The sequence below is a fragment of the Dermacentor variabilis genome, chromosome 2 (genome assembly GCF_050947875.1).
Source record: "Dermacentor variabilis isolate Ectoservices chromosome 2, ASM5094787v1, whole genome shotgun sequence".
In the NCBI taxonomy this organism is placed as follows: Eukaryota; Metazoa; Arthropoda; class Arachnida; order Ixodida; family Ixodidae; genus Dermacentor; species Dermacentor variabilis.
Genome location: NC_134569.1, coordinates 4,229,948 through 4,256,999, shown reverse-complemented (window position 1 = coordinate 4,256,999; position 27,052 = coordinate 4,229,948). Strand labels below are relative to the sequence as shown.

General features: G+C 48.5%; 1 protein-coding gene across 1 annotated transcript in view; it reads left to right on the top strand.

The window, feature by feature from the left end:
• LOC142571296 (parathyroid hormone/parathyroid hormone-related peptide receptor-like) overlaps positions 1–27,052 on the top strand; it is a 523,250-nt gene that overhangs the window by 267,332 nt on the left and 228,866 nt on the right. Inside the window, exons 4-5 of the mRNA XM_075679543.1 lie at positions 17,270–17,394; positions 17,706–17,800. Of these exons, the coding sequence (XP_075535658.1) occupies positions 17,270–17,394; positions 17,706–17,800 (220 nt within the window). The remainder of the gene's footprint in view (positions 1–17,269; positions 17,395–17,705; positions 17,801–27,052) is intronic.

Genomic DNA, 27,052 nt, shown 5'->3' with positions numbered 1-27,052 from the left:
TAAAGCTAGGGAAACGACTGAGCACGTTTTATTAGAATGTGAAGACGTCTACCCAGTGGTCGATTTAGGCACCACGGGCCTCCTTGAAGTCCTTGGTTTCAGCGGGAGCAGTGGTCATGTGGAAAGCGGGCATGTCCGTAATAGGCATTAGTAAGAGGCGATTGAAGGATTATTGGAAGAAAAGTAGGGAAACGACAAAAGACGGAGACGTACAAAAGCACAGTTAGCAATAGGGGATCAGAAAATTTGGGCGTAGTAGTTCAAGTGTTTTTTTATTATTTAACCTAGGTAGGACATTAGGCAGTATATAATAGCAATAGCTTGGTGGCGCAGCCCACCGCCCTTTCCAAAGGGGAAGTTCATAACATTCATCCATCCATACAGCAGCTACCTCGTTCTAAAAGGTGAAGCCAGGCCCCGCACACTCTCAAGTTCAACAATTGGCCACAGAGGGCGAAAAATCAATCGAGGCGTGTTTCAGCGTAAGCGTGCAAGTGGAGCTACTATAATTTGGTCGCATACTTAAATTTGTGCTTTTTCTGCTAGGGGCGCTGAACATGCTGAATTTTTTTTTACTTTACACAAACCATTGACATAAGCAATCGAGGTGCCTAAGGATGTTTTTTTACCTCAGGCAAATAGGCAGTTGATTTTTTTTTAAATTTGATTGTAGAAGCTGCTTTTTAGTCATAGCGTCAAGGTTTTTGTACTTGATTAACCACCGACAGCCGACAGCCTATTGGTATCGATGTGTTTCCTGGCCGTTGGCGTTCGAATACTACGGCGGTAAAACATTTTCGAAAGCATGCTGGTTTCGTCTGCGAGTCATTACATAGACTTGCTGTAAAGAGGTCTACTCTTGGCAAAAAATAGTGCCCCATTTTGTTTAGGCGTTGATTATCATAATGAATGCGGCGGTGGTTGAGGGAGTACGCTTAAAGGTACGTTTTTATGCCGTTGATCTCCATAACACCGTAAGTACGCAAACCGATGTCACAGAACACCCGATGCATCATTGTGTGTTCTCCGTCATCGCTTGTTTGCTTTACGCCTACTAATTCTTCATTTCTTCTTCAAGTGTTGTATCCTCCTTTTGTCCTTGTTCTCTTGTGCTTCACTTACAGTTTGTCGTTCCGTCAGCTGTAATGCGCATTTGCAAAACCAATATGTTTGATAAGACGCAGTGGTTATCATAATTTCACTACACATGTATTAAGCTGGCACATATGGTTCAGATACAGGTACCTGTATGCGGACTTGCACGACGTTGATGCGGAGATTAGGATAACTATGACACCCGTAAGGAAGAGGCAGCTGACGGCCGTAAGCTGTTGCGTTCTTTCCGCCAAACTACCCTGCCTGGTAGTGCTGTAAAGATGCTGTATAAAAGTGACACGCGGTGACAGGGAAATTATTATACTTAGCAGCCGACCGTACGTTTTGTAGCTTAGGTCTTCTTTCTTGTGCGTTTGTGCTACCGTTATTAATGAGCCATTTCTTGACTATGTTCTTGACCATGTAACCGCGTTTGTGTGGATGCGTAGACGTGTGCTTCTTATTGTACTTGTAAAATGCAAATACAATATTTTCAGGCTTACTCAATCTTTGGTGTCGTGTGCGTTTATTCCAGTCGATGCCATCGTGCCACCTGGAAACCGCATTCTGCCAGTAGCCCTACACGAAATGCAACAGCTGGAGCGCGGCAGCACAACTCGGGGTAACGGCGGAGTAATAAACGAAAAACCGCTCGGGATGCCCTTAAAAGTCAGTTCAGAGTGTGCCTTAACTTGATATGACTCAGCGCTACATGTATTCTGCTGCGCCTCGATCGTGCACCCGCCAGTTCGGTTGCTGTGTGGCAAACGTAGCGCCTACATATATATGTAGGCGCTACGTTTGCCACACAGCAACAGAACTGGCGGGAGCACGATCGAGGCGCAGCAGCCAGAAACCCAGTAGAGCCACAGAACACCTGGTAAAGCGCCCATACTGTGCAAAACCCCGTTTCCGTTTCCTGTTGTACAGCGCCACCTGTGGTCGCATACTTTAGTTCACGACGCCACCGCTACGCTTATTTCCGTAGCACTGTGGAAGGTACAGTTTCCGTTCTCTAAGTTTGTATAGGTGTTCTGTGGTGAAGCCTCATCGACATGACATCATCGTTCACGTTCGTCGCACGCAGTTGCGAGCACTTTTGTGCTTTGCGCTGGAGTACGTGTGTTCGGGATAAAAGTTAATGGAGAATTCCTTAGTAACTTGCGATTCGCTGATGACATTGCCTTGCTTAGTAACTCAGGGGACCAATTGCAATGCATGCTCACTGACCTGGAGAGGCAAAGCAGAAGAGTGGGTCTAAAAATTAATCTGCAGAAAACTAAAGTAATGCTTAACAGTCTCGGAAGAGAACAGCAATCTACAATAGGCAGCGAGGCACTGGAAGTCGTAAGGGAATACATCTATTTAGGGCAGGTAGTGACTGCGGATCCGGATCATGAGACGGAAATAATCAGAAGAATAAGAATGGGCTGGGGTGCGTTTGGCAGGCATTCTCAGATCATCAACAGCAGGTTGCCATTATCCCTCAAGAGAGAAGTATAGAATAGCTGTGTCTTACCAGTACTCACCTACGGGGCAGAAACCCGGAGGCTTACGAAAAGGGTTCTACTCAAATTGAGGACGACGCAACGAGCTATGGAAAGAAGAATGATAGGTGTAACGTTAAGGGTTAAGAAAAGAGCAGATTGGGTGAGGGAACAAACGCGAGTTGATGACATCTTAGTTGAAATCAAGAAAAAGAAATGGGCATGGGCAGGACATGTAATGAGGAGGGAAGATAACCGATGGTCATTAAGAGTTACGGACTGGATCCCAAGGGAAGGGAAGCGTAGCAGGGGGCGGCAGAAAGTTAGGTGGGCGGATGATATTAAGAAATTTGCAGGCATGGCATGGCCACAATTAGTACATGACCGGGGTTGTTGGAGAAGTATGGGAGAGGCCTTTGCCCTTCAGTGGGCGTAACCAGGCTGATGATGATGATGATGACGTGTGTTGCTTGTGCACGGTTTCTTGCTGTGTGAATTGTTTTGTGAACCGGCTGACCCATTTATTTCTCACCATGAAAATGGTGGAGCACGGGTTGTGGTGGAAAATGGGTTGTTGGAGAAGTATGGGAGAGGCTTTGCCCTGCAGTGGGCGTAACCAGGCTGATGATGATGATGAAAATAGAAACAAGCGCGAACGAGATCAAACCAACCAAACAAAACAATCGCGTACGCGAGCAGATGATAGAACAAAAATTGGAGGACGCTTAAGCTTCGCCTTCAAGAATGGAACGCGATAGCGTTCCCGTCGACCCGCCAAGGGGTGTAAGACAATGGGCTACGGCGCAGCGACTACGCGCCCCGCATCGGACGCGGTGAGCGTCGAGCAACGCAGCGTTCGGCGCGACAACGAAATGTGCGCCTGAGCAAGCGACGCACTCCTGAGCCTTAGAAACAGCTCGTTTCTAAGGCAACACCGCGTTCACTAGAGGCGCTTTTGTACCGCTTTGAAGCATCGAACTCGTGGCTCAGTGGTAACGTCTCCGTATCACACTCCGGAGACCCTGGTTCGATTCCCACCCAGCCCATCTTGTAAGTTGATTTTATTCATGAAGTGCCTGCTGGGATTTATCGCTCACGGTGAACGCCGCCGACACCGAGGCCGACGACACCGGCTTTTCTGCGACACGAGCTCCTTAACGCTGTCGCGTTAAAACGAGCAGTCGGGCGGGTCCGCATAATCCCGCGCGTACGTCACTGAAGGGGCCGGGCCGCTCTGATTGGTCTCCACCTATTGTGGCTCGCGTCCTTCCATCCGCCGCTCCGCGTTCGTCCTTTCATATTTCGCCGCGCTCATCCCGCTTATGGCCACAATTGGTACATGACCGGGGTAGTTGGAGAAATATGGGAGAGGCCTTTGCCCTGCCGTGGGCGGAACCAGGATGATGATGATCCCGCTTATGAATGGATGTTATGAGCGTCCCTTTGGAACGGGTGTTGGGTTGCACCACCAAGGTGTCGCTATTATATTGCGTAATGTCCCACCTAGGTAAAAGAAGAAAGAAAGCCCACACGATGAATTCCCATAACCAAGTTTTCTGACCCCCTATTGTCAACTTTGTTTTTGTACGTCTCCGTTTTTTGTTGTTTCCCTTCTTTTCTTCCAACAATCCTCAAATTGCCTCTTACTAATCTGTATTGCGGACATGTTTACTTCCCCGTGCTCTCGCTGAACCCAAGGGCTTCAAGGAGTCCAGTGGTGCCTAGATCAACCGCTGGGTAGATATCTTCACATTCGAATAAAACATGCTCCATCCTTTCTCTAGCTTTACTTCAGCAAGTATAATTATATCTCGCTTTATAGGTACGCGTTCTAAGGAATCCTGATCTCGCTTCGGAAAGTAATGTGCTTCCCTTTGAGTTATCACAAATTGTTTCTTTCCCGATTTCATTTCTTTCTGTTAAGTAGTTACGCATGGCAGGTTTCTTTTCCATTGCCGCCACCGGTGAGATTATTTCAGCCTCTCTGACTTTCCGCTTGACATTCTTTGTTGCTGTGTTGCTCACCCTACAGGCCACATACTTGCTGGTAAGCTTACTAGTTATTTTCCTCCACTATGAATAAATGTTTTTTTCTTGACAAATACCTAAACGCACTCCTAGCCCATTTACTTTCTTCCATATTCCTCAGTCATTCTTCATAAAAAATTTTACTGTGAGCTTCCCTCACTTCAAAGCTTGTCCAGCCCATATCACCGTGTACAGCTTCATTTGTAGTCTTCCCGTAAGCGCCCAATGTGAGGCGTCCCATTGACCTTTAGTTGCCATCGAGTCCTGATTCTACCCCTGATTTCAAGCAAACAAGCGCACTTCCAAAAGTAAGTCCTGGAACCATTACGCCTTTCCACATAACCCGGAGCTCCTCGTACCTAAGTCTGTATGTCTCTTCCTCTTTACTGCTATTGTTCTTTCTTCTGTTTCCATATATATATATATATTGTCTTTGTTTATTCATATACCAAGGAATTTATATTCTTTGACCCGAGGTATTTCCTGGCCGTGTGTTGCCACTTTCTGTTCTCTGTTTTCATTGAATACCATAACACCTGATTTTCTAACGCTAAATTTCAAACCTAAATTCTTGCCTTCCTGTCCACAGATATTAGCCAGACGTTGCAAACCATTTTGCTTGTTAGCTAGCAACACAATGTCGTTCGCATCAAACAAATCTAGAAGCTGCTGCTCTACTACTGTACCCGCCTGTTTGTATGAATAATTAAAATCGATATTACTTCTTTCATGCGCCCTCTCCATCCTCACCATGTACATCAACAGCAGTGGGGATACGGGCACCCCTGCCTCAGTCCTTTGTTGATATCAACTTCCTCCTCGCGCCTCATCCCTTCCCATTTTCTACGTAAACGGTATTTTGTAGGTAAATTTCCTCAAAAGCTATATGCATTCGTCGCCTAACCCTTCCATAATATCCCACAAATTGTTGTGGTCTACTTTGTCCTGCGCTCCTGTAGTCTCTAAAAAGGCCACATATAATGGTCTGCTTTCTACTTTTGATATTTCAATACGCTGAGTAAGAACAAATAAGTTATCATCCATACGCCTACCTGTTCTGAAGTCATTCTGAAGTTCTCCCAAAATGCCATTATTCTGTGTCCATGCTTGCAGCTTTAATTTGATTGCGTGCATTGCTAACCTGTATATTACCGTAGTAATGGTCATTGGTCTGTACAAGTGAACTCTATCTTTCACCCCCTTGCCTTTATAAATTAAAGTGATTCTACTTTGTCGCCAACTGTCTGTATTCGTCTATTTTTTAAAGTTTTTTCCACTGCTTTCACCAGAGCTTTCTTACTGGTTGGTCCTAGTTCATTTATGAGCCTTAGGGGAACCTCGTCTAACCCTACAGCTGTGCGCATAGGAATTTTCTCTTCGGCTTTCTTCCAGTTGAAATTTGTCTCCACCAGCTCCTTTTCCCCCATCTGCTTCTCTTTCAGGCCTTTTTTTTTTCTTCAAATACAACCTCATCATTGCCGTGGAAAGATTCGGCTGTTATTTTTCGGCTGTAATTTAACGCCGCTCCCCTTCCAGTTTGTTTCCATCTTCGTCTAGAATATGTTGTATGGGTGTTGACTTCCTGCCTAGTAATTTTATGAGATTCCAATGTATTCTAGGTGCTGCTTTATTTTTCTCACGTATTTCTGGCAACCAACGTTCACCTTTACCTCTTAGCTTTTCTTGCTAAGTATGCTTGAACCACAGACTTTATCTCCTGGTATATTTCCCATTGGGCACTTCATCCTGCAGCAACTGTGCTTTCTGTGCCTGCCTGTGTTCTCAGGATGCTTTCTGTCGTTCAGCCATCGCTTCTCGTATTTCCCTGTTCTACCAGCTTTTCGGTTTCTTTTTCCCTTTCCAACGGGCATGTTGTTTCTCTTTCCGTATTTGTGTCCTTATTACAGTTAGAATTTCACTATATTCCCACTCTTAACTTGGCTATTTGCAAAGTTCTTCCTCAATTCTTCTGACTATATTTGTTATTTGTTCAGCGTTCAAATTTCTACTGGTCATTTCGCACTCCTTGCTTTTTTTTCCCAACTACATGTTCCATTTTCAAAATGATACGTTTATGGTCGCTCCTTATGCTGCTATATGCTTTCACGTCAATTACCTTTTTCTCTCAACTTAGGAATAACTTCTGTCATCAGACAGTAATGAATGGTCGGTTACTGGTTTCCCACTTCCCACGTGGTCTGCCTGTCATACTTAGGCCATGTATTCACAATAGCGACGTAATGTTGCTCACAGATATTTAGCGTTGACTTTCAGTTGTCGGTACAGCCATCTAGATCCTCTATGTGAACATTCTTGTCACCCAATAGGATAATTTCGGCATCCCTCCTGAAACCCTTAATATCAGCACTTATGCATTCCACTAACTCTTAATTGTTCTCTGTGAAATTATTTGCGGTCCACAAATACGTTACGCCCAATTTTTATTCACTCATTGTACTTGATAACCAAAGAAGCTCTTGACATTTTGAATTTACTCTTTTCCATTTAGCTCCCTGATGCATAAGCATTCCCACTCTCCCTCTCTTTCTTCCCTACTTAGTTCTGTTGCACGCTTCCCAAACATAATTCTTAATCACATGCGGGTCTTCCAAGTCTCTAAGGTGCGTTTCGGTAACCGCATACATTCCTATTTGTTCTCTAATTAACTGCTCCTCAATCTCTGCCCCCTTTTTCTTTCTTCTGCCGCCCTGCATGTTGGTGTAGCTTGAAGGAAAAAAAACCAGTCGTAAAAGACAAGAGAGGTTCACGCCATAACGACTGGACTATCAACTGAGCTTTATTAGTAATGGCGTAGTCCCAACAAGTCCAGCAAAGCATACGCAACAACAGCATCACTAATGACAGAGCATAAAAACGAGATATCACATCATCGTGACCTACCTAAAAAAGCAAATGATTTTTCAAGTAACAACACCAATAAATAGAAGCTGTCACCTAATAAACTGATGTACGCTTCCAGGATTTCTCGCTCTTCTTTGCTCTTGCCCCTGCCAAGAATCGTTACATTGCTGAACAAAGGGTAACAGCCATATTCATTGCAATGGCGAGGCAAGATTGCGCCGTTATCGGACCCCAGGGAGGAGTGGTGCTCACGCAGGCGGTCATTAATACATCGACCGCCTTGGCCTATGTAAACTCTCTCGCATGTGAGAGGGAACTTATACACAAGCCGTGCGACACGTTCCGTGAAACTGTTTTCGTGCTGCGTTGTCCAAACAGGGTTCCTTGCCCTGCCTCGAGAAATGCCCGAGCACAGACCCGAAAGCTTGCAAGGGGCAGAAAAGACTACACTTACTCCCTGCTTGGCCTCAACCTTCCAACTTGGCCGCAAGCTCAGTTGATAGTCCAGTCGTTGTGGTGTGAACCACTCTTCTTGTCTTTTGTCTTTTGTGACTGGTTTCTTTCCCTTCAAATGTTTATAAACTGGTCCGGATTTCAACCTTTCTGATGTAGCTTACTGCATGGCGAGCTGTCTTTTTTCTTCCTACTTTTTTTTTGTTATGGACGACGATTCTACTATAGGTTCCCTAGGGGACCGTCTTCATTACTACTTACTCTTGCCTCCTGAGCGCCCGTGGGCTTCCTAAAAAAGCAACAGCGCGACCACCAAGTCGCCAGCCCACTTGTCGGGCCAGCCTGTAATTAAAGTGGACCCCATATCGTTTAAAACCACCATACCTTCTCACTTCGCTGTTTACTTCGACAACCTCGAAGCGTTCCCCTCGGCTCATTTTACATATCGCCTCATTAGCAGCCACTACCGCTCTTTGTGCGTGACTGTCACATACAGGTACATCCGGCACCGTGCACACCACGATCTGTACCAGAGCGGACAGCTCGCGCAAGTCGTCTGCCCTCTTCGCCATGCGCTGGGCTAGTCCTGTCCCTTTAATGTTTAGGACGTCATTTAGCCCACCTGCTACGATGACAAGGTTGCGCACGTGAGCATTTTCCGCGCGCTTTGCTTTTGCTCGCTCCATGACAGAACCCAGTGTCCGCCCTGGAAATGTGCCTGCCGCCGCTCTTTTTTTGCGCTTTACCCTCTCCAAAATTGCATCTGAGCACCTAGGCAGGTTTCGGCCACCGGCGATAATCACCATTTCTCTCTCTCCTTCTAGTCCCTGCTTCCCTTTGTCATTTTCTGCGTGATTAGGACTTGACACGGAACACTGACCCTTGCGCTCCTGCTTTTTTCGCGTGGCGGCCTCACGGTAGGTACCGCTCTTTCCAACTAACCGCTCACCACTTACTTTGCTGGCACTCCCTCTCCTGTGACGTCCCGGGATTACGTTCCATTGTCACAACCATTCTCCTTCACAATGGCATCCCTGTTAAGCTTTTCCTCGGCTGTTTGAAGTATTTTTTCCACTCCTTTCTGTGCATCACGCTCCATATTAAGTAATTATTTAGCTCTTCGACCTTTTTGACAAGCTCATCCTGGAAAGCCTCCATTTTCATCGACATCACCGTGTGGGCCGATTGACTCGATTCCCTCTCCATTCACATGCGTCGCCGCGTCTGCCTTGAAGAACCCCCCACACACTGCACGGTTTCCCGACTTTCTTGTCATGTATTGCACGGATTTTTCTAAAGCAAATAGTATAATACTATACTAATGCAGAGCACGTGCTTTCTAGCAAAAACTGATACGCACAGTATCTAAATCCTTAAAATGACGGAGTGTAATCCTCGCCAATGTTTTAAAAGGAGTCAATGCCGCAAAGACTTAAGATATGCCACGTTTTCGCAAGCGTTCAACCAGGCGGCCACGCTCTCACTTTCCTAACAAAGCAATATTCCCCACACCAAAGCACACACAGTAAAAGCACTAATAGCTCTTAGTCTTGCCACTTCCAAGCTACTATTCAAAGGCTACAAAGACTTGAAATCCCACCCGGTTGCATCTTTTGATGCACGTGGCGCGAAAGGACGCTCTGACTATCCTGCAAAGCCAAATATACACCAAACACACCCACGCACAAATGAAAAAAGGAGGAAAAAAGAAACTACCCAATTATTATTTAGAGGCTAAAAAAAAACAGCAAATCAGAAACAGAAGCAAGCTGAAAGCATGCACAAAAAACTTATGATTTCGTCGCTGTCACGGAGTCCTGGAAACACTTCCATCCGCAGCACAACTATAGCCCCCACATGAGCGCACCATGTTACGGAAATTGCCTGAAGCCCACGCAAAACCGGTATGCTGGAACGGGCGCCGTTCATACACCTCGTAATATTCTTACACCGTGGTCTGTAGTCCTAGCAGTGCGAAAACAAAAATTTGATGTAAATAATTACGACAAAGCGTACGTAATGACAAAGCGATGACGGATTTTGCCGCTTGTTTTTTGCTGATAGGGCGAAGAGCCAGTACCAAACGCAAATTCGGATTGAAGTGGGTGGTCGGAGCTGTATGGGCGATGCCATGTTGTGACTGTTATGGTGGCTTCTTTGCAGCAATTTGGAGTTCCACGTCACCGCGATTGGCGAATGTTAACGTAACAGCGCATGGAAAACAAAAGCCCAACTCTGGCTCCCGCAGGGAGCCATAGTAACTCTATGTCAATATAGAGCATGTTTAACGCGTTCGCACCGATGTCACATTCGTTACAGGAAGTTGATCGTGGATCCCGGCAAAAAAACTTATTTCAGTTAAAAAAATATAAGTCATAGGTCTGCGTGGCACACGCAGAGCAGTTGCAGCGTAAGCGGGAGGAACCGGCTTCATAGGAGGTCTATTTTCGGCACCACCGCACTACGGAGTCTTCGCGGCGAAGTCTCTTCGCGTCGTTTTCGCGAGAACGATCTGAATTGTCCGCCCGGTGTCGACGGCGAGCTGCGGATTGTTCTGCGGCTTGTCCTGTTCTATGCACAGCCGTCTGTTAAGCCCGAAGTTGCTACGTTGCAGTGGCGCGCGTAGCTGTATGATTCGCGTCTCCAGCAGTGGCACGTACCTCGTGAGGACGCGCCATAGTGTGTACCGGAGACTAAACAAAGGTATCCAGGCTACGTGGAGCACATGCCACATCCGTCAACCGCGGCCTGGCACGTTGCTATTGATGATGAGGATAATGATGGTTTATTGGCATCCAATTCGAAACGGGGTAGTGACAATCAGTCACCTAGCCTGATTGAGTTAACCAGGCCCAGCTACACGTAGCATGCAACTGCTATGTGTGACTGCTACATGTCGGGACACCTAATAGAATATAACGGAACTGCATCGCAAATTATGTACGTATCGCCGCTACGTGGCGCAGATGTCACATTGCGTGTCAAATGAGACGATAGGATGCTAATGATGAGGATGATGATTTAATGGCATTCCCTTTGAAACGGGACGATCACAAAGAGTCTCCTCGCCTTCTTCTAATAATCAGGCATGTCATATATGTTTTACACAACATCAATATTTATACATCTCCATAACCTTCCTTTTCTTCCTCAAGACTTCTCTACCTACCTCGTACGTCTACTTATGCAACTACTCCACGGCCTGCCACCTGATGTAATAATATGCAACTGCAATGCAAAAGGCACACGTATAGACGCTAAGCGGCGCGCATCTCACATCGCAAGGCAAATGGCGCGGTACGATGCTAATGATGATCATATCATTAACATCGACCGCGTCTTCTAATGATGGTCAATATGGTTGTTTCTTGGCATCCTCTTTGAAAGGCGGCAGTGACATACTCCCCTGGAAAGCTTGATTTAATGAGCTACGTATGTAATATTTTTCTGCCATTCTTTTATACATCTCCTTAGACTTCTTTTTCTTCCCCAAACCTTCTTTAACTGCCTTGCATCGCTACCTGTGCATCTGCTGTATGGCATTGTACCTGGTAACTTCAATGTAAAATGTGCAAGTGTCGACGTTAAGCGGCGCGCATGACACATTGCGGGTCTCCTCGCGCGCTAAGACGCGTCTATAGGGCATTCTTCCGCTGCATGCTAGCAAGCGATGGCGTTGACACTCCATCAGCAAGGGAGAATTTTGCGAAAAGTGTGTGTTACATTTGCCATGTGTATCGATCATAACCTGAACCTCCTCATTGTATCAATCTACTTGATGAACTGCCACAAAGTAGAGAAATTTAGCGCATTATGTCACCCTTTTGTGTCTGGTTGTTGCAATAAAACATTTTAAAAAAGGCTGGCGTAGCTCAGTGGTAGAGTACTTGACTCTCGCGTGGTGGGCCCCGGTTCGATATCGGCTGGAATTGGCAATTTTTTGTCTCATTCCCCGCGATAGCTGCTAAGGACACCGGCGTCGGCGGACACCATCGCCAACCGAAGCGGCTATTGGAATGGGCCCTTAAAAGTTTACGCTGTAATACAATTATTCGTTACCTGCCTATAGCTAACCAGAAGGACCAAAAAACAGACAGACATAGAGGCAAACAGACAGACATACAAATTACCTTATTCACAAGGTCCTGAGAAGGTTTGCACCAGGGGAGAGCTGCGGACCGCTCCCACGTGGGGACTTGTAGGCCGAGCCGAAACGCCGCATGGTGGTCTCTCTGGACAGTCCATGTTTGCCCTGAAAGTTTTAAGCTCTGGATGGCAGAGCTCCATTCTTCTTCTATGATGCGATTGGTTTCCTGTAATGAGGGACATCGCCAGAGAATGTGTGCGAGATGGCTAACAGCCCCATAGTCGGGGAAAGTGGAACTAAAAGCCTGTGGAGTAATCGTATGGAAAAGTACCAGGTTTGGATAGGACTTAGTCTGAAGCATGCGTAAAGTGGACGCCAGAGGTCTAGCAAGTTTGCTATGAGGGGGAGGATAAGTCCTCCTACCCAGGTGATAGTGCGTAGGGATTTTGCTGAAAGTAGTCAGAGTGTCCCGAAACTCAAGAACCTCGGAGTCTGAGCTCGACCCTGCTCCCGCGTGGTGGGTTATTGCGCGCGCTTGGGAGTGGTTTAGGACCTCTCCTGACTGGTCTGTAGAGGAGAGCTCAGACTTCCTCGGGGACCATCTAAGCCCCGTATTTTCCAAGTACATCTCTGTTTCATCTGCAGCCTTCTGTAAGCTTAATTCAACAGCTCCTTCGCTTCCTCCCGTGCACCAGATTGTGATATCATCAGCGCAGATCGTATGATTGATGCCTTCTATGTCGGAGAGCTTTTGCGACAGTTTCTTCGTGGCGATGTTAAAAAGCAGTGGTGAAATTACCCCTCCTTGTGGCGTGCCTTTGGGGCCCAAAACTGAAATTGTCGGGCTTGAGGTCACCGATTTTGAGCGTGGTCTTGCGATCTCTGAGGAACGAGCTGATGTATCTGTGGAGGGCGTCTCCCAAATTAAGCTCCGAGATGGAGTTCAGAATGTGAGCATCGTATACATTGTCAAAGGCCTTCTCCAGGTCAAGGTCCAAGATGCCTCTTACATCTTTTGAGGTATTGTCAATGATTTGACACTTGATGAGCTTCATCGCGTCCTGTGTTGACAGGGCCGGACGAAAGCTCATCATGTTGTACGGAAACAATTCATGTTTCCCGATGTAATTGGAAATGCGATTGTGTATGACATGTTTCGCCACTTTCCCCACGCAGGACGTGAAGGAAATGGGTCTGAGGTTTGAGAGACTCGGGGGTCTTCCAGACTTTGGAAAGAGGATTACCGAGGCCATTTTTCAGGACTCCAGGACAACCCTTCTTTCCCATATTCCATTTATCTCCTCTGTCAACCATTCTATGGAGCCTTTCTATTTCATATAATGTAATAAAGATTGCTCGGTTAACCTAGCACTTCGTACCACGAAATGAGCGAAGACTCAATCGCTTTGGCGCGCTGCTCCTGGTGCAACCAGAAAGCACTTCCACACGGCCTGTCTGTTCCCTTCGGTGTCACCTGAGTGAGTCACGCAGCTCCAACAAACCCGGCTGGTTCGCAAAGAAAAGCTTTGCCTGTATTAACAGCTCGCACGGCTGCCGACATGCGAACGAATGTCTTACGCCTTGAACCAGACCCTGTTTGTGGCCATGCTCTTCCGTACGAGCGCACCCGCTCCGTACTTCAGATGCGTTTCGTTTATTTGACTATTTACACAGTACCTAAGAGGACCTCAAGGCAGAAGGCCATATTGACTGACGAAGCCTCAACCTTTTTTGAAGGTGGTCGAGTCCTCGTCACTGATAAATTCAGCGGCGAGTAACCGCAGCTTGTGGTGCTGAACGCTGTTTTCTGCATTCACTTGGCTGTGCCTTACAGCTCTGCTTTGGCACGCGAGGTGACAGCTCTGTCTTCCTTTGGATGCCACAACTTGACCTTGGCAATGTGGCGACGTTGATCCTCGGCACAGCGAATGGCGGAGCGGCAACAGAGGGCGAGCAATGATCAGCACGTGACAGAAGGGGCAGCTGCACATGCGTACGTTGGGTGCGCTAACCTACTCGACAATCTTCACTATGCACTGTATGATGGTGGGCTGTATTAAAGCGATCGTTGTAGTTACGGTGATGGTGTTGGTGATGGATTATAGTGGCAAAATGTACCGAGGAGGAGGAGGAGGTGAAGAAACATTTATTAAAAAGAAAGGACAAGCAGGTGTCTTTCTGCTTGTGCGGGAGGCGCCCTTAGTCCAGGGCTCCCGCGGCTCTTGCTGTCTCCCGGGCCCGCCGCACCAGTTGCTGCTGGTTACGAGGGTCCGAACTAGTCAGCACGGCCTCCCACTGCTCGGGTGTGGGGTTGGGTATTTGCGGGGCCGCCTTCACGTTGGGGCACGCCCATGTGGTGTGATATAGGGAGGCGTAATCATTACAAAGGGGACATTTGTATGAATATAGTGTAGGGTGTATTGCGTGTAGTCTGCTTAGATGGGGGTATGTGTTGGTTTGTAGTTGTCGCCATGTTACGGCGTCTTCACGTGAGAGGGTCTTGTGTGGAGGCGGGTATTGTCGTCTGTTCAATCTGTGGTGTTGTAGTATGGCGTTGTATTGTAAAGGTACGGGCTTCATGGAGGCGGCCGTATCCCTCTATTGTGGCGCCCGGGAGGCATGAGCTCAGGCTACAGCGTGCGCACGCTGATTTCCACGGAGGGACTCGTGTCCTGGAGTCCACACTATTTCAACGTCCGGGAATTGGGAGGCTTGTTTGAGGAGTCGGTGGGCGATTGAAGATATTCTGCCTCTCGCGTAGCTATGGCAAGCTGCCTGGGAGTCAGTAATGATTGTGACGTACTCGTTGGTCGGACTAGAGGTGATGGCCAAGACGATGGCTGTCTCCTCCGCTACGAGGGCGCTGGCAGTGCGGACCGTCATCGAGACCACCTCTTGTAGGTTACAGTCGACAACGCTGGCCGTCATGGCTGCCTTTTGGGGGTACTGCGCGGCATCTGTGTATAGTGTGGTGGGGAGACTGCCATATTTTGTCTGTAGAGTTTTTGCGCGAGCTTGGCGGCGATCGGCATGATGTTCCGGGTGCATGCTTCTGGGGATAGGGGCTACCTTGATGTGTTCCCGGAAGTTGGGGGCCAGATGAATTGCTTGTTCGTGGCCTTTGCCGTGTGTGGGGTAGCCTAGGCGCGCTAGGACTGTCCTTCCTGTTGGTGTGAGGGCTAGTCGTTCTCGTTGGCTTGTGAGGTGGGCGTCTATAATTCCTCTTATAGTATTATGGACTCCTAGGGCTTCAAGCTTGAGTGTCGCTGTTCCTGGTGGTAGGCCGAGCGCTTGCTTGTAGGCTTTCCGAAGAAGTACGTCTAATTGATCAAGTTCCTTGGGAGTGAGGGGCAAGTACGGGGCAGCGTAGGCAATGCGGCTGATTATCAGGGCCCGGACGAGCTGTATTATGTCGTCTTCTTTCAGTCCGTATTGTTTGGTGGTGATACGGCTGACCATTCGCATGATTTGGAAGGTGGTCTGCTTGAGACGTTGGATGGTGTATGCGCCTCCGCCGTCCTGTTGTATGTGGAGTCCGAGAATGCGGACGCGGTTTACTGTGGGTATTTCTTTGTCGTCGAGGGTGAGTGTGATTTGGGGTAGTTCAGTGAGTTTTCTTCGTGATTTCTGTCGAACGACTAATAGTTCTGACTTCTCAGGGGAGCACCGGAGACCACTTGTTTTTGCATATTGCTGGACGGCGTCGGTCGCTTGTTGAAGGGCGTCTTGTTTCTCTCCTTCGGAACCAGTGGTGGTCCAGATAGTGATGTCATCGGCGTATATTGCATGCCTGATTCCTGGTATTGTGTTGAGTTTCTCAGATAATTTCATCATAGCAATATTGAAAAGGGTGGGTGATAGAACGGCACCTTGTGGGGTTCCTTTGTTGCGAGTAGGTAACGTCGGGGTTCTGAGTGAGCCAATGCCTATTGTGGCCATGCGGTTGCTTAGAAAGGCGCGTATATAATTGTAAGTATTACGACCACAGTTCGTGAGGCTTAGGTTTGTAAGGATGGTATGGTGAGCCACATTGTCAAAAGCGCCTTTGAGATCGAGTGCTAAAATCGCTCCGGTGTTGTGCGGTGAGATGTGTTCAAGGACTTGTTCCTTCAGCTGAAGAAGGATGTCGTGGGTAGAAAGGTGGGGCCGGAACCCGAACATTGTTTCGGGAAAGAGGTCGCTGGATTCTAGGTAAGGTTGAGGCCGGTTCAGAATGACATGTTCCAGAAGCTTGCCTAGGCATGAGGTCAGTGAGATTGGTCTCATATTTTCTAAGCTGGAGAGTTTGCCTGGCTTCGGAATGAGTATGATGTCCGCGTGCTTCCAGTCTGCTGGTAGCGTACCCGCTGCCCAGTGATGATTAAAGAGGTCAGTAAGAGATTGAATGGTGCCATCATCCAGATTGCGCAGGAGCTTGTTATTTATTTTGTCCTTGCCAGGGGTGGTGTTTCGTGTGAGTGCATGGAGTGCTTGTTGCACCTCAGTGATGGTGATCGGCTTGTCGAGGTCGTAATTGTCGCTCCCGCTGTAGGTTGGAGGTTGTCCTTGTGCGGGTTCGAAAACCGAGAACAGCGCTGTTTACGCGGTTTCTTCAGTGTAACGAATATGTGTGACCATGTGTCAAGAAATTTAGTCTGTCGCAGAAATATTAACATAATGCTCGATGCCTTCTTCCGCGGAAATTGTGGCAAAAAGAAGAATAGTTCTTAAGGATGATGGAGGGGGCTAGCAGGTCGCTGTTATTACCATTTTCTTGTGCTGTGTACGAAAAGACGGGCAAGAAATCAGGGACAAACGCACCATTGTTGTGCACCATTCCCTCGTCCTTGCTTTCCTGTCCTCGTCTTCTCGTAAATAGAGCAAGAACAAATTATGAATAATTCTTCTGCACGCATCGACTGGTATGTGTCCGTCCTAAACCTATAAGGGTGGACGTTGCCCGGGTGTAGTGAGTTCTAAATGATAGGTGCATGGTATGCCATGTAGCGATGAGATCGTGTAGATATAACCTGTTTATGAGTAACGAGCTGAAAGCAGTCTTTGTTCTTTTAGGCTGACCATGGTTTGCTGGTCGGCTCGTAGACATGCGCATTAAACTGCAGCAGCGCATGATAACTCATAGTTGACCATGAGGTAGAAGTAGTAGTCATACGGATATGTCGATAATCATTGAATGATATATCATAAATGTTCTTGCATGCAAATCTTTAGACTGAAGCCTGAGAAGTTGCCCATGTTTTTGCTCGCGCGAATGCAGGAACGGCAAGCAAGTTCTGCACTGAAAACGGCACGTGGTATTTTAGCCTTCAGCATGGACAGCTGTGGACCAACTATTCCCAGTGCATCACGGGGAAGACCTCGGACAGTCTCACTATACTCGAGGCAAGTGGCCCGAAAACGCTCAGAAAAGAGTGTTCGAAAATGCTGTAATCTGATATAGTAGACGTTAAATCATATTGGACCTACGTCTTGCATATACAGTTTCTAGAAAACATTCAAGATAGTGTAGCTGCTCACTTAAACGTTGTCATATTCACTATTTCACCACAAACCAAAAATGTACCATGCTTACTTTGAGAATATTCACCGTGGAATTGTGCTCAATTTTTGTAGGCTTGCATACTCGGTACTTATTTTTCGATCTCTTCGTGGCATGCCATCGTGAAATTTTCTGCAACTGTGTTATTTTTCAGCCTCACCTTCCAACCATCAAGCTAATCTCAAAAATTGGATACACCGTGTCTTTCATCAGCCTTCTCATCGCGTTCACCATCCTGGCTTCGGTGAAGTAAGTTCAGGTCTTCTTTTGTAATACTCGGTACTATTCCAATGTCACACAGGTGATTATGCGATTGCGTGCATGTGTAAACGCTAGCATTGCTTCTTGGAACGGCCTTGTGCGCTACCTGCTAGAACACATAGGGTAGGAGCATATATTCAAAGCATCAATATTTGAAATGTTTCAAAAAATGCGTGTGATGCTCTACCGTGATGCGAAGACGTGCGATCGTTCCGGACCAACGGCAAGTTATTTTTTCATCCACGTTGATTTCCATTATTGTATCATTTTCTTCAATAACTTATTAAGTACAATTAAGTTCCCCTATGTAGTGCTTGGTGTCAATGTTAGTTGGCTTCTTATGATTAATAAACATCGGTCCCCTTTGTTGACTCCTTATCTTCTGTTCTATATATATATATATATATATATATATATATATATATATATATATATATATATAATTATATATATATATATATATATCCAAGGTGCCCTCAGGGATTTAAGACTTACTGCACTGACGTCGGCAGGCTCTTCCTTGAAATGGCTCTTACACTGTTCGGAAGTCAAATTACAACGTCTCGTTACTGAAAAAGAAGAAAAAGAAATCTTGACTTGCTGTATCTTCCGGCTCAACCGCAACGTCTGCATGCTAATATATGTTCAGTAGTGTACTGGGAGTCCGTGATGCGAAAAAAAGGTGAAAAATCCGGATAGCCATCGTTAAAGCATTTCAGGTTTGCGACCATGTTCTGTAGTATATGGATCTCTTAAATACCAGCGTATTCATATCTACCTTTATGACAGACCGATATTGGCAAGTTAGTTTCCACAGAGGCATGCCTCAGCTTGTGCCTGCTATGGGTGTGTCATTCACGCCTTTGCTGCTCTTCATGCAAGTTGGTGCTGGCTCACCAACGATCCGCCGCCCCGTTATCACCAGAGTGGACATGTTCAAGGCCCTTCCTCGCAAGTTAACAACTCGTCATGCGCAGCTGACACCGTTTTCAACGCCACCGACTTCAACATCGGCGAAAATATTGCAGTGCCGCTGCTTTTGGACGTTGCGCAACTCAGGTCGAGCTACCATGGGCTGTCAGCAAGCACCACTTCCATATCCAAAAGGCGGCGACCTTCAATCTGGATTAGGGACGGGAAACCGGCATTGCTATGGATGTGCCATACACGTATTTGTTTCCCTTCATGCAGGTTGGTTCAGATAATATTAAATGTGCGCATTGTGTTTTTGCCTTGCCTGTTTCACCCCGGTGCTTCTAGCGAGTACATGTTCGCGATCAGGGGCCAGGTGACCTTCTCGTGGCAGGAAGACGCACTTTTTGCTGTTTCGTCGCGCTGCATTTTAATTCCTGCTGTTGCTGTTATTCGGCGATGTTGAACCTGGGACCGGTGACACGGTACTGTGGCAACTTCTGGATGGACAAAGTGAAATTGAGAAGAAGCTAACCGCTATTGAAAAGGACCAACCAGACAATAAGGCCGCTATGGCTAAAATGAATGCGCGTATGACCAAGATTGAAGCAACAATTGATGGCTTTGAAGAAGTACGCAGTAGCGTTGCAGAGTCCGACTGTGGTTCCTTCCAGGCTAACTTAGCATCGTTGGCAGACAACGTGCACGATCTTGAAACCCGTAGTCGGAGGAGTAACTTTTTTTTTGGCTACGGCAGAGATTACGCGTGGGAGGCATATGCAAAATCTGAAGAGCGTGTTGTCAATTTTTGCACTTCAGTACTACAAATCGACAAGTTGGAAATAGAAAGGGCACCCCGGCTAGGTAGATTTAACACTGGGAAATAACCCCCAAAAATTTTCAATTTTCATTCATATTCACGGCAGGGTGCTTGCACGAAAAAATGAGGAATCCCCTGTTATCCATATCGCTGATACGCCAGATTTGGAGCAAATCCACAGCGAGTAGGAATAGTCTTGCCTTCTTTTTTTTCTTTTTACGGTTCGTTCGTTTGTGCTGTACATATCACGTATGGCTGAACTGATCAACAACTGCAGGTATTATACTGTCAATGAATTTGATAGCGCGTTATCCAAAAAAAGGAGCAGGGTTTACAATAATACACATAAATTGCAGAAGCATAGAGGGAAAAGCAGATAATATTGCGGTATTGCTCTCGTCCATATCTTCTGATATTGACATTTTAATATTCGCCGAAACTTGGATAACCGATAAAGCACACGCACCTCACTTTTCTGGCTACCGTTAAAAATACCTCTGTCGGGATGGAAAAAAAGGTGGCGGATTTGCCATTTATTTCAGGTTTACTTTGTCTCATGAGATCCTTGAACACGTATCAGTTACAGCCTCAGACAGTGAATGTCTAAGCATGCGCATTAGCGAATTGTTACTTATTGCGCTTTATCGTCCACCCCAGGGGCATAAAAATAAATTTTTAGAATTTCTGTATGTGGTTTCGGCCCTGCAGTGGACAAAGACTGAAAGGGACAAGCTTGACACGTTGATGCGGAAAAGCGTCAAAAAGGTACGGGGTATTCCGATCACGGCGAGCACGGACAGGCTAATGCAGCTCGGCGTTCATGACACGACCCTCGAACTGATAGAGGCGCAACGAGCGGCGCAGATCACGAGGCTTGCGGGCTCCAGCGCCGGTAGGTGCCTCTTGAAGGCTGCGGGCTTGCAGCCGCGTTACAGTCACAGCGAGGTGGTTCAGCTGGACGAGAACTCCAGAGGGACCTACGTCGTCAGTCCCTTCCCTAGAAACGTTCACCCGCAACATAATGCGGGCAGGCGAGCAGCTCGTGCCAGGGCGATATTGAAGAAAACGGTCGGCATGGAAGCCTTCGTGGACGCAGCTCAATATGGGCGCTCCGGTAAATTCACGGTCAAGGCGGTCAGCGAAAAGGGCGAACTCCTATCTGCGGCCTCGGTAGGCGCTGTGACGGCCGACGTGGCAGAACAGGTGGCGGTGGCGCTGGCGATGCAGGATTCAAAAAGCCGTACATCTAGACTGACTCACGCGCGGCCGTCAGGGCTTTCGCTTCGGGAATGGTTGCGAGACAGGTGGAGGCGATTCTGAAAAACAAGTCCAGAACTAATTGTGACCCCGTGCATTATATTGTCACGCGCTAAGGCAAGAATAAGCAGCAGGATCAGCAGCCAGACACGAAAATGTCAGACACAAGGAGGACGGTTCACCAGCTGGCGCAAGATCCTTGACTTCGTCGTCTTCAATCACCGTTTTTGCTGGGCACGCAGCGCTGGCTCAAAACACCAGGTGGCATTATTCCCCCTCCCAACGGAGCATCGACTCGATGCTCAAACACAAAACGTACATGGAAACTACACAAATTAGGTAAGACAAAAAAAAGTGCGGGGGGGGGGGGTACGCGCTAGCACACATACGGAAATGCACACGGAAAAATGTGTTCCGTGGTCGGGAACAAAAAAAACGCTTCACAGTTCTTTGGAGGAAGACGCAAGGACAGCGAACAAAAAAGGTTGTTTCACTAGTACACTTCACCGTGTAAAATACGGCTTGAGGCGGACGACATGTACAGTCTCTGCGCGTGGTAAACAGCGCTTGGACGATGGCAGGTCTCCATCTGGGATCACTTCATAGTTCACGTCGCTTACACGCCTTAGTACTGTGTATGGTCCGAAGTACTTGCTGAGGAGTTTCTCGCTGAGGCCTCGCCGTCTAATGGGTGTCCAAACCCAAACTTGGTCACCAGGCTCATAGGTCACTTGTCTATGGTGGATATTATCTTATTGCATCGGTACACTGCTGCTGTCTTATGTGCACGCGGGCCAGTTGACGCGCTTCCTCGGCGCGCTTAATGTACTCCTCGACGTCAGGAGCTAACTGGTCGAGCTGGTCGGTATCTTCATATGGCATCATGGCGTCTAACATAGTTTGGACATCTCGACCATAAACGAGGCGGAATGGCGGGAAGCGTGTAGTTTCCTGCGTGGCAGTGTTGTACGCAAACGTTACGTACGGTAGGATTTCGTCCCACGTCTTGTGCTGCACATCCACGTACATAGCGAGCATGTCTGCCAGTGTTTTGTTTAGTCTTTCTGTCAAGCCGTTAGTCTGAGGGTGGTATGCAGTGGCCTTTCGATGACTCGTGTAGCTCAGCTTGAAGATGTCACCCAGAAGCTTCGCCGTAAATGCCGTCCCTCGGTCAGTGATGATGAATGACGGTGCGCCGTGCCGAAGCACAATGTGATGCATAAAAAACTGGGCAACTTCAGATGCTGTCCCGCGTGGTAGTGCCTTCGTCTCAGCGTAACGCGTCAAGTAGTCAGTTGCGACAATGATCCACTTATTGCCGGAGGAAGACAAGGGAAATGGTCCAAGAAGGTCCATTCCAACTTGATCAAACGGCGTACGCGGAGGGTCGATGGGTTGTAGAAGGCCTGCAGGCTTGCAGGGTGGTGACTTGCGGCGCTGGCATTCACGGCATCCTTTCACGTAGCGTTTGACGCAAGCAGTCAGTCTAGGCCAGTAGTACAGTTGCCGTACCATGTCCAGAGTCCTTGAGTAGCCCAAGTGACCAGATGTCGGCTCGTCGTGGCAGGCTAATAGGATGTCGTCGCGAAGGGCTTGAGGTACTACTAGCAGATGTGGTTTGTCGCCGGCACCTGTGTTTCTTTTGTATAAGATGCCCCCTCGTAGGCAAAATGACGACAACCGTCGCGAAAGTGGGCGAGGAATGGACGCGATGCCGCCTTCTAAGTGATCGATGACGGGTCTTAACTCAGCGTCCGATCGCTGTTTAGCGAGCAGATCCGGCCCGCTGAGGGCTCCCAGAAAGGCGCTGTCGTCTTCCTCGTCAGGATTCTGAGATTTAATAGGTGCCCGTGATAACGTGTCAGCATCTTCATGTTTCCTGCCTGACTTGTACACGATGGTGATGTTGAATTCCTGGTGTCGCAGACTCCAACGTGCCAATCGTCCAGAAGGGTCTCGGAGGTTGGTCAACCAGCACAAAGCGTGATGGTCGGTCACAACTTTAAATGGCCGCCCGTAGAGATACGGCCTAAACTTTGTGGTAGCCCAAATAACCGCGAGGCACTCCTCTGTGGTGGAATAATTGGACTCTGCGCGTGACAGAGTGCGGCTCGCGTAGGCTATAACTCGTTCAGTGCCGTCTTGTCGTAGCACCAGGATAGCTCCGAGACCGATTTTGCTGGCGTCGGTGCGTACTTCTGTATCGGCATCCTCATCAAAATGACCGAGCACGGGAGGAGAAGACAAGCAACGTTGTAGCTCCGCAAAGACGGTCTGTTGTGCATCAGTCTAGAGGAATGGCGTGTCGTCACGCGTAAGGCGAAATAGCGGATCTGCAATCTTCGAAAAATTTTCAATGAAGCGTCGATAATATGCATACAAGCCCAAAAATCGTCTCACACTTTTCTTATCGGTTGGAGCGGGAAAAGCTGCTACGGCAGCAGTCTTCTCAGGATCAGGCCGAACACCTGCCGCGCTTACGACGTGACCAAGGAACTTCAGTTCCTCATAACCGAAATGGCATTTCTCAGGCTTGAGTGTAAGGTCAGCCGATCGAATGGCTTCGAGTACATTCCGAAGGCGTCGAAGGTGCTCGTCAAAAGTTTCCGAAAAGACAACGACATCATCGAGATAGACGAGGCAGCTTTTCCATTTGAGGTCAGCGAGAACGGTATCCATCATTCGCTGAAATGTGGCTGGAGCGGAACAGAGCCCGAAAGGGAGTACTCTAAATTCGTAAAGGCCGTCCGGAGTTACGAAAGCAGTTTTCTCGCGGTCACGCTCATCTACTTCAATTTGCCAGTAGCCGCTTTTCACCCGCCGTGGTTGCTCAGTGGCTATGGTGTTGGGCTGCTGAGCACGAGGTCGCGGGATCGAATCCCGGCCACGGCGGCCGCATTTCGATGGGGGCGAAATGCGAAAACACCCGTGTGCTTAGATTTAGGTGCACGTTAAAGAACCCCAGGTGGTCAAAATTTCCGGAGTCCTCCACTACGGCGTGCCTCATAATCAGAAAGTGGTTTTGGCACGTAAAACCCCAAATATTATTATTATTATTAGCCGCTTTTCAGATCGATAGAGGAGAAATACTTCGCGTGCCTCAGCCTGTCCAGAGAATCGTCGACACGAGGCAACGGGTACACATCTTTCTTTGTGACGTTGTTTAGCTTCCGGTAGTCTACACAAAATCGAAGCGTGCCATCTTTCTTTTTAACAAGGACGACTGGCGATGACCAGGGACTGCATGAAGGCTGGATTACGCCGTCTTGAAGCATTTCCTTCACCTGCGTTTGAATAGCATGTCGTTCGGTCGGGGAAACACGATAAGGCTGTTGCCGTATGGGGGGCACGTCGTCATAGGTGATGATACGGTGTTTCGTAATCGATGTTTGACGTACCTTCGACGACCGTGCAAAGCAAGAGTGGAACTCAAGCAACAGCTCGCGCAGGGGTTGTCTGTTCTCTTCAGGAAGCGTTGGACTAATGTCGACGTTGCGTAGAGGTGCTTCAGCAGTGCCGATTGCCTCGGAAACAAAACACTCAGTGACATCCGCGATCGGGTCGGCGTAGGCGATGACAGTACCGGGGAAAAGGTGCCGGTGTTCGTAGCTGAAGTTGGTGACAAGAACCTCACAGTGGCCATCGTGGAGATCGACAAGGCTTCTTGCTACGCAAACACCATGAGAAAGCACGAGAGACCGATTGCTTTCTACGACTGCTTCACCGTGTGTGAGCTTGTCACATGCCACTTGAACCACGACACTTGCACGCGGTGGTAACGTGACAGCGTCATCGATGACACGAAGAGATGCTCGAGGGTGGATGGTGTTGGTCGTCGCTGTGGCGCTTTTTGTCGAAAAAGTGACGAGGCGTTGTCGAATGTTGATTATAGCGCCGTGCTCCCTGAGAAAGTCCATGCCGATGATTAGGTCTCGAGAACACTGAGGGAGAATGCTCAAACTGGCAACAAACGTAGAGCCGCGAATGTGTATTCGTGCCGTGCACATGCCGAGTGGTGTGACGATGTGCCCGCCAGCTGTACGAACTGGCGTTTGATTCCAAGGCGTGGTCACTTTCTTCAGAAGGGTGGCCAGTTTTTCGCTGATTATAGAATAATCCGCTCCAGTGTCCACTAAAGCAGTCAATTCACGACCGTCAAGCAGTACAGGAATGTCCAAGGAAATTATTTTTCTGGAATCAGCAGGTACTGTCGTCGTCGATGTATCGTCGGTCCGCGTACGCGTCAGTGGGGGTCCTTGAGCACGTCCAGACTGAGCGGCCTCGCCCCCAAAGGTCGCTGTGGTTAGTTTTCCCGTCGTGGGCTGGGCGACCGACCCTGCACCACGCTTGCATACGTACGGCGAGTCGGAGAAAACCGCCGCGGCGAAGGGGAGCGTGACTGGTGTCGAGCTGATGGAGATCCGCGCTGCTGGGCAACGTATTCTTCAATTTCAGGAGGACGCTGGCCGAACCTAGGTCGCGGCGAGTTCGCTGAGAATCCGCGTAGTCCGAGCTCTCGATAGGAGCACTGTCGATAGACATGCCCAGCTTCGCCACAGTGAAAGCAAAGGGGACGGCGATCAGGTGCCCACCACACGGCTGATTTCCTCGGGGCCTGTCGGTGGTCCTGGTAATACGAGGCAGCTTGACGGGCTCTAGCATGGCCGGGCGCGCGGCGCGAAGCGGGGAGGGAGGTGGGGCAGGTTGCCTGAAAGCTTGCGAATATGACATATGTGGGCTGTCATGTCTTAGCGGTCGAGCTTCTGTATTGAAGGGTGGTTCTTTTAGCGCATGCTGAACTTCGTCACGGAGAACGCTGGACAAGGAGCTGAGCGTCGGCTTTGAAGGTACCGACAGTTTCTTGAGTTCTTCGTGGATCACGGAACGAATGAGTTCTCGAAAGAAATCGACGTGACCCTCGAGAGCTCCGAAGACGTCCGTAGGTGAGGCAGTGTTCACTTGACGTTCGTATGATGGTGTCCGCTGGCGAAGAGTCTGCTCCATGGTGATGGCCTCGGAAAGAAATTCTGACACAGTCTTGGGAGGACTGCGCACGAGACCGCCGAACAGCTGCTCTCTCACTCCGCGCATCAGGTACCGCACCTTCTTTTCTTCCGACATGCTGGGGTCGGCTCGTCGAAAGAGACGCGTCATGTCCACGACGTACATTGCGACACTCTCGTTCGGCATTTGGATACGGGACTGGAGATAACGCTCAGCTCGCTCTCGGCGATCAGGGCTCGCATATGTCTCAAGAATCCGCCTTTTGAATTCTGCCCATGAAGTTAAGGCATCTGCACGGTTCTCGTACCATACACGTGCGCCATCGTTAAGGCTGAAATAGACATTTTTCAGCTTGTCTGCGTCATCCCACTTGTTGAACGCGGCAACACGTTCATAGTGCAACAGCCAATCTTCAACGTCCTCATGTATGGCGCCGTGGAAGGGATTCGGCGTTCGCGGATTGAGTAGCATACAATGAATCGGCGTTGTGCCTTCCATACCGGTTGGGGTGGTCGGAGCTGCCATTTTCTCTGGGAGGAGTCCAAACTCAGGGGCTTGTCCACGGATTCTTCTGCTGGCGCGGTGTACAGGCGTAACCACCGGTACGGGGCTGGAGCTCCTGCTGCCCGGAGGGGTTTGGTGCATAGATTAGATCACCCAGCACCTCCACCAGTTTGTCACGCGCTAAGGCAAGAATAAGCAGCAGGATCAGCAGCCAGACAGGAAAATGTCAGACACAAGGAGGACGGTTCACCAGCTGGCGCAAGATCCTTGACTTCGTCGTCTTCAATCACCGTTTTTGCTGGGCACGCAGCGCTGGCTCAAAACACCAGGTGGCAATATTATATGGTTCCCAGCTCACATGGGCGACAACGTGCTGCCAGACCGCCCGAACCCCAATGAAATTGCTCACCGCCGTGCGCGAGAATTAACGCGCCGCGACGGCGATGGGGCTTCATTGGATCCGGAGGAGCTCGTCCACAGCGACCCCTTATTACCCTTTCATGAGATCGTCTCCCATTATAAAGAGGAACGCAGGCGCTTCCCGCCTCCACATCCAAATCTATGCAGATCTCAATCGATCACGCTTAGGATGCTTCAGACGAGGTAACATCCCTCGCGAGGTTTCTTAAGCAGGATTTATCCAGAAATTGACCCACAGTGCCCGGATTGTGGGGAGGTTAGCACCCTACCTCATATGCTTTGGCAGTGTCCTGCGTTACGGGATACGTCCCTCACCAGCGAAC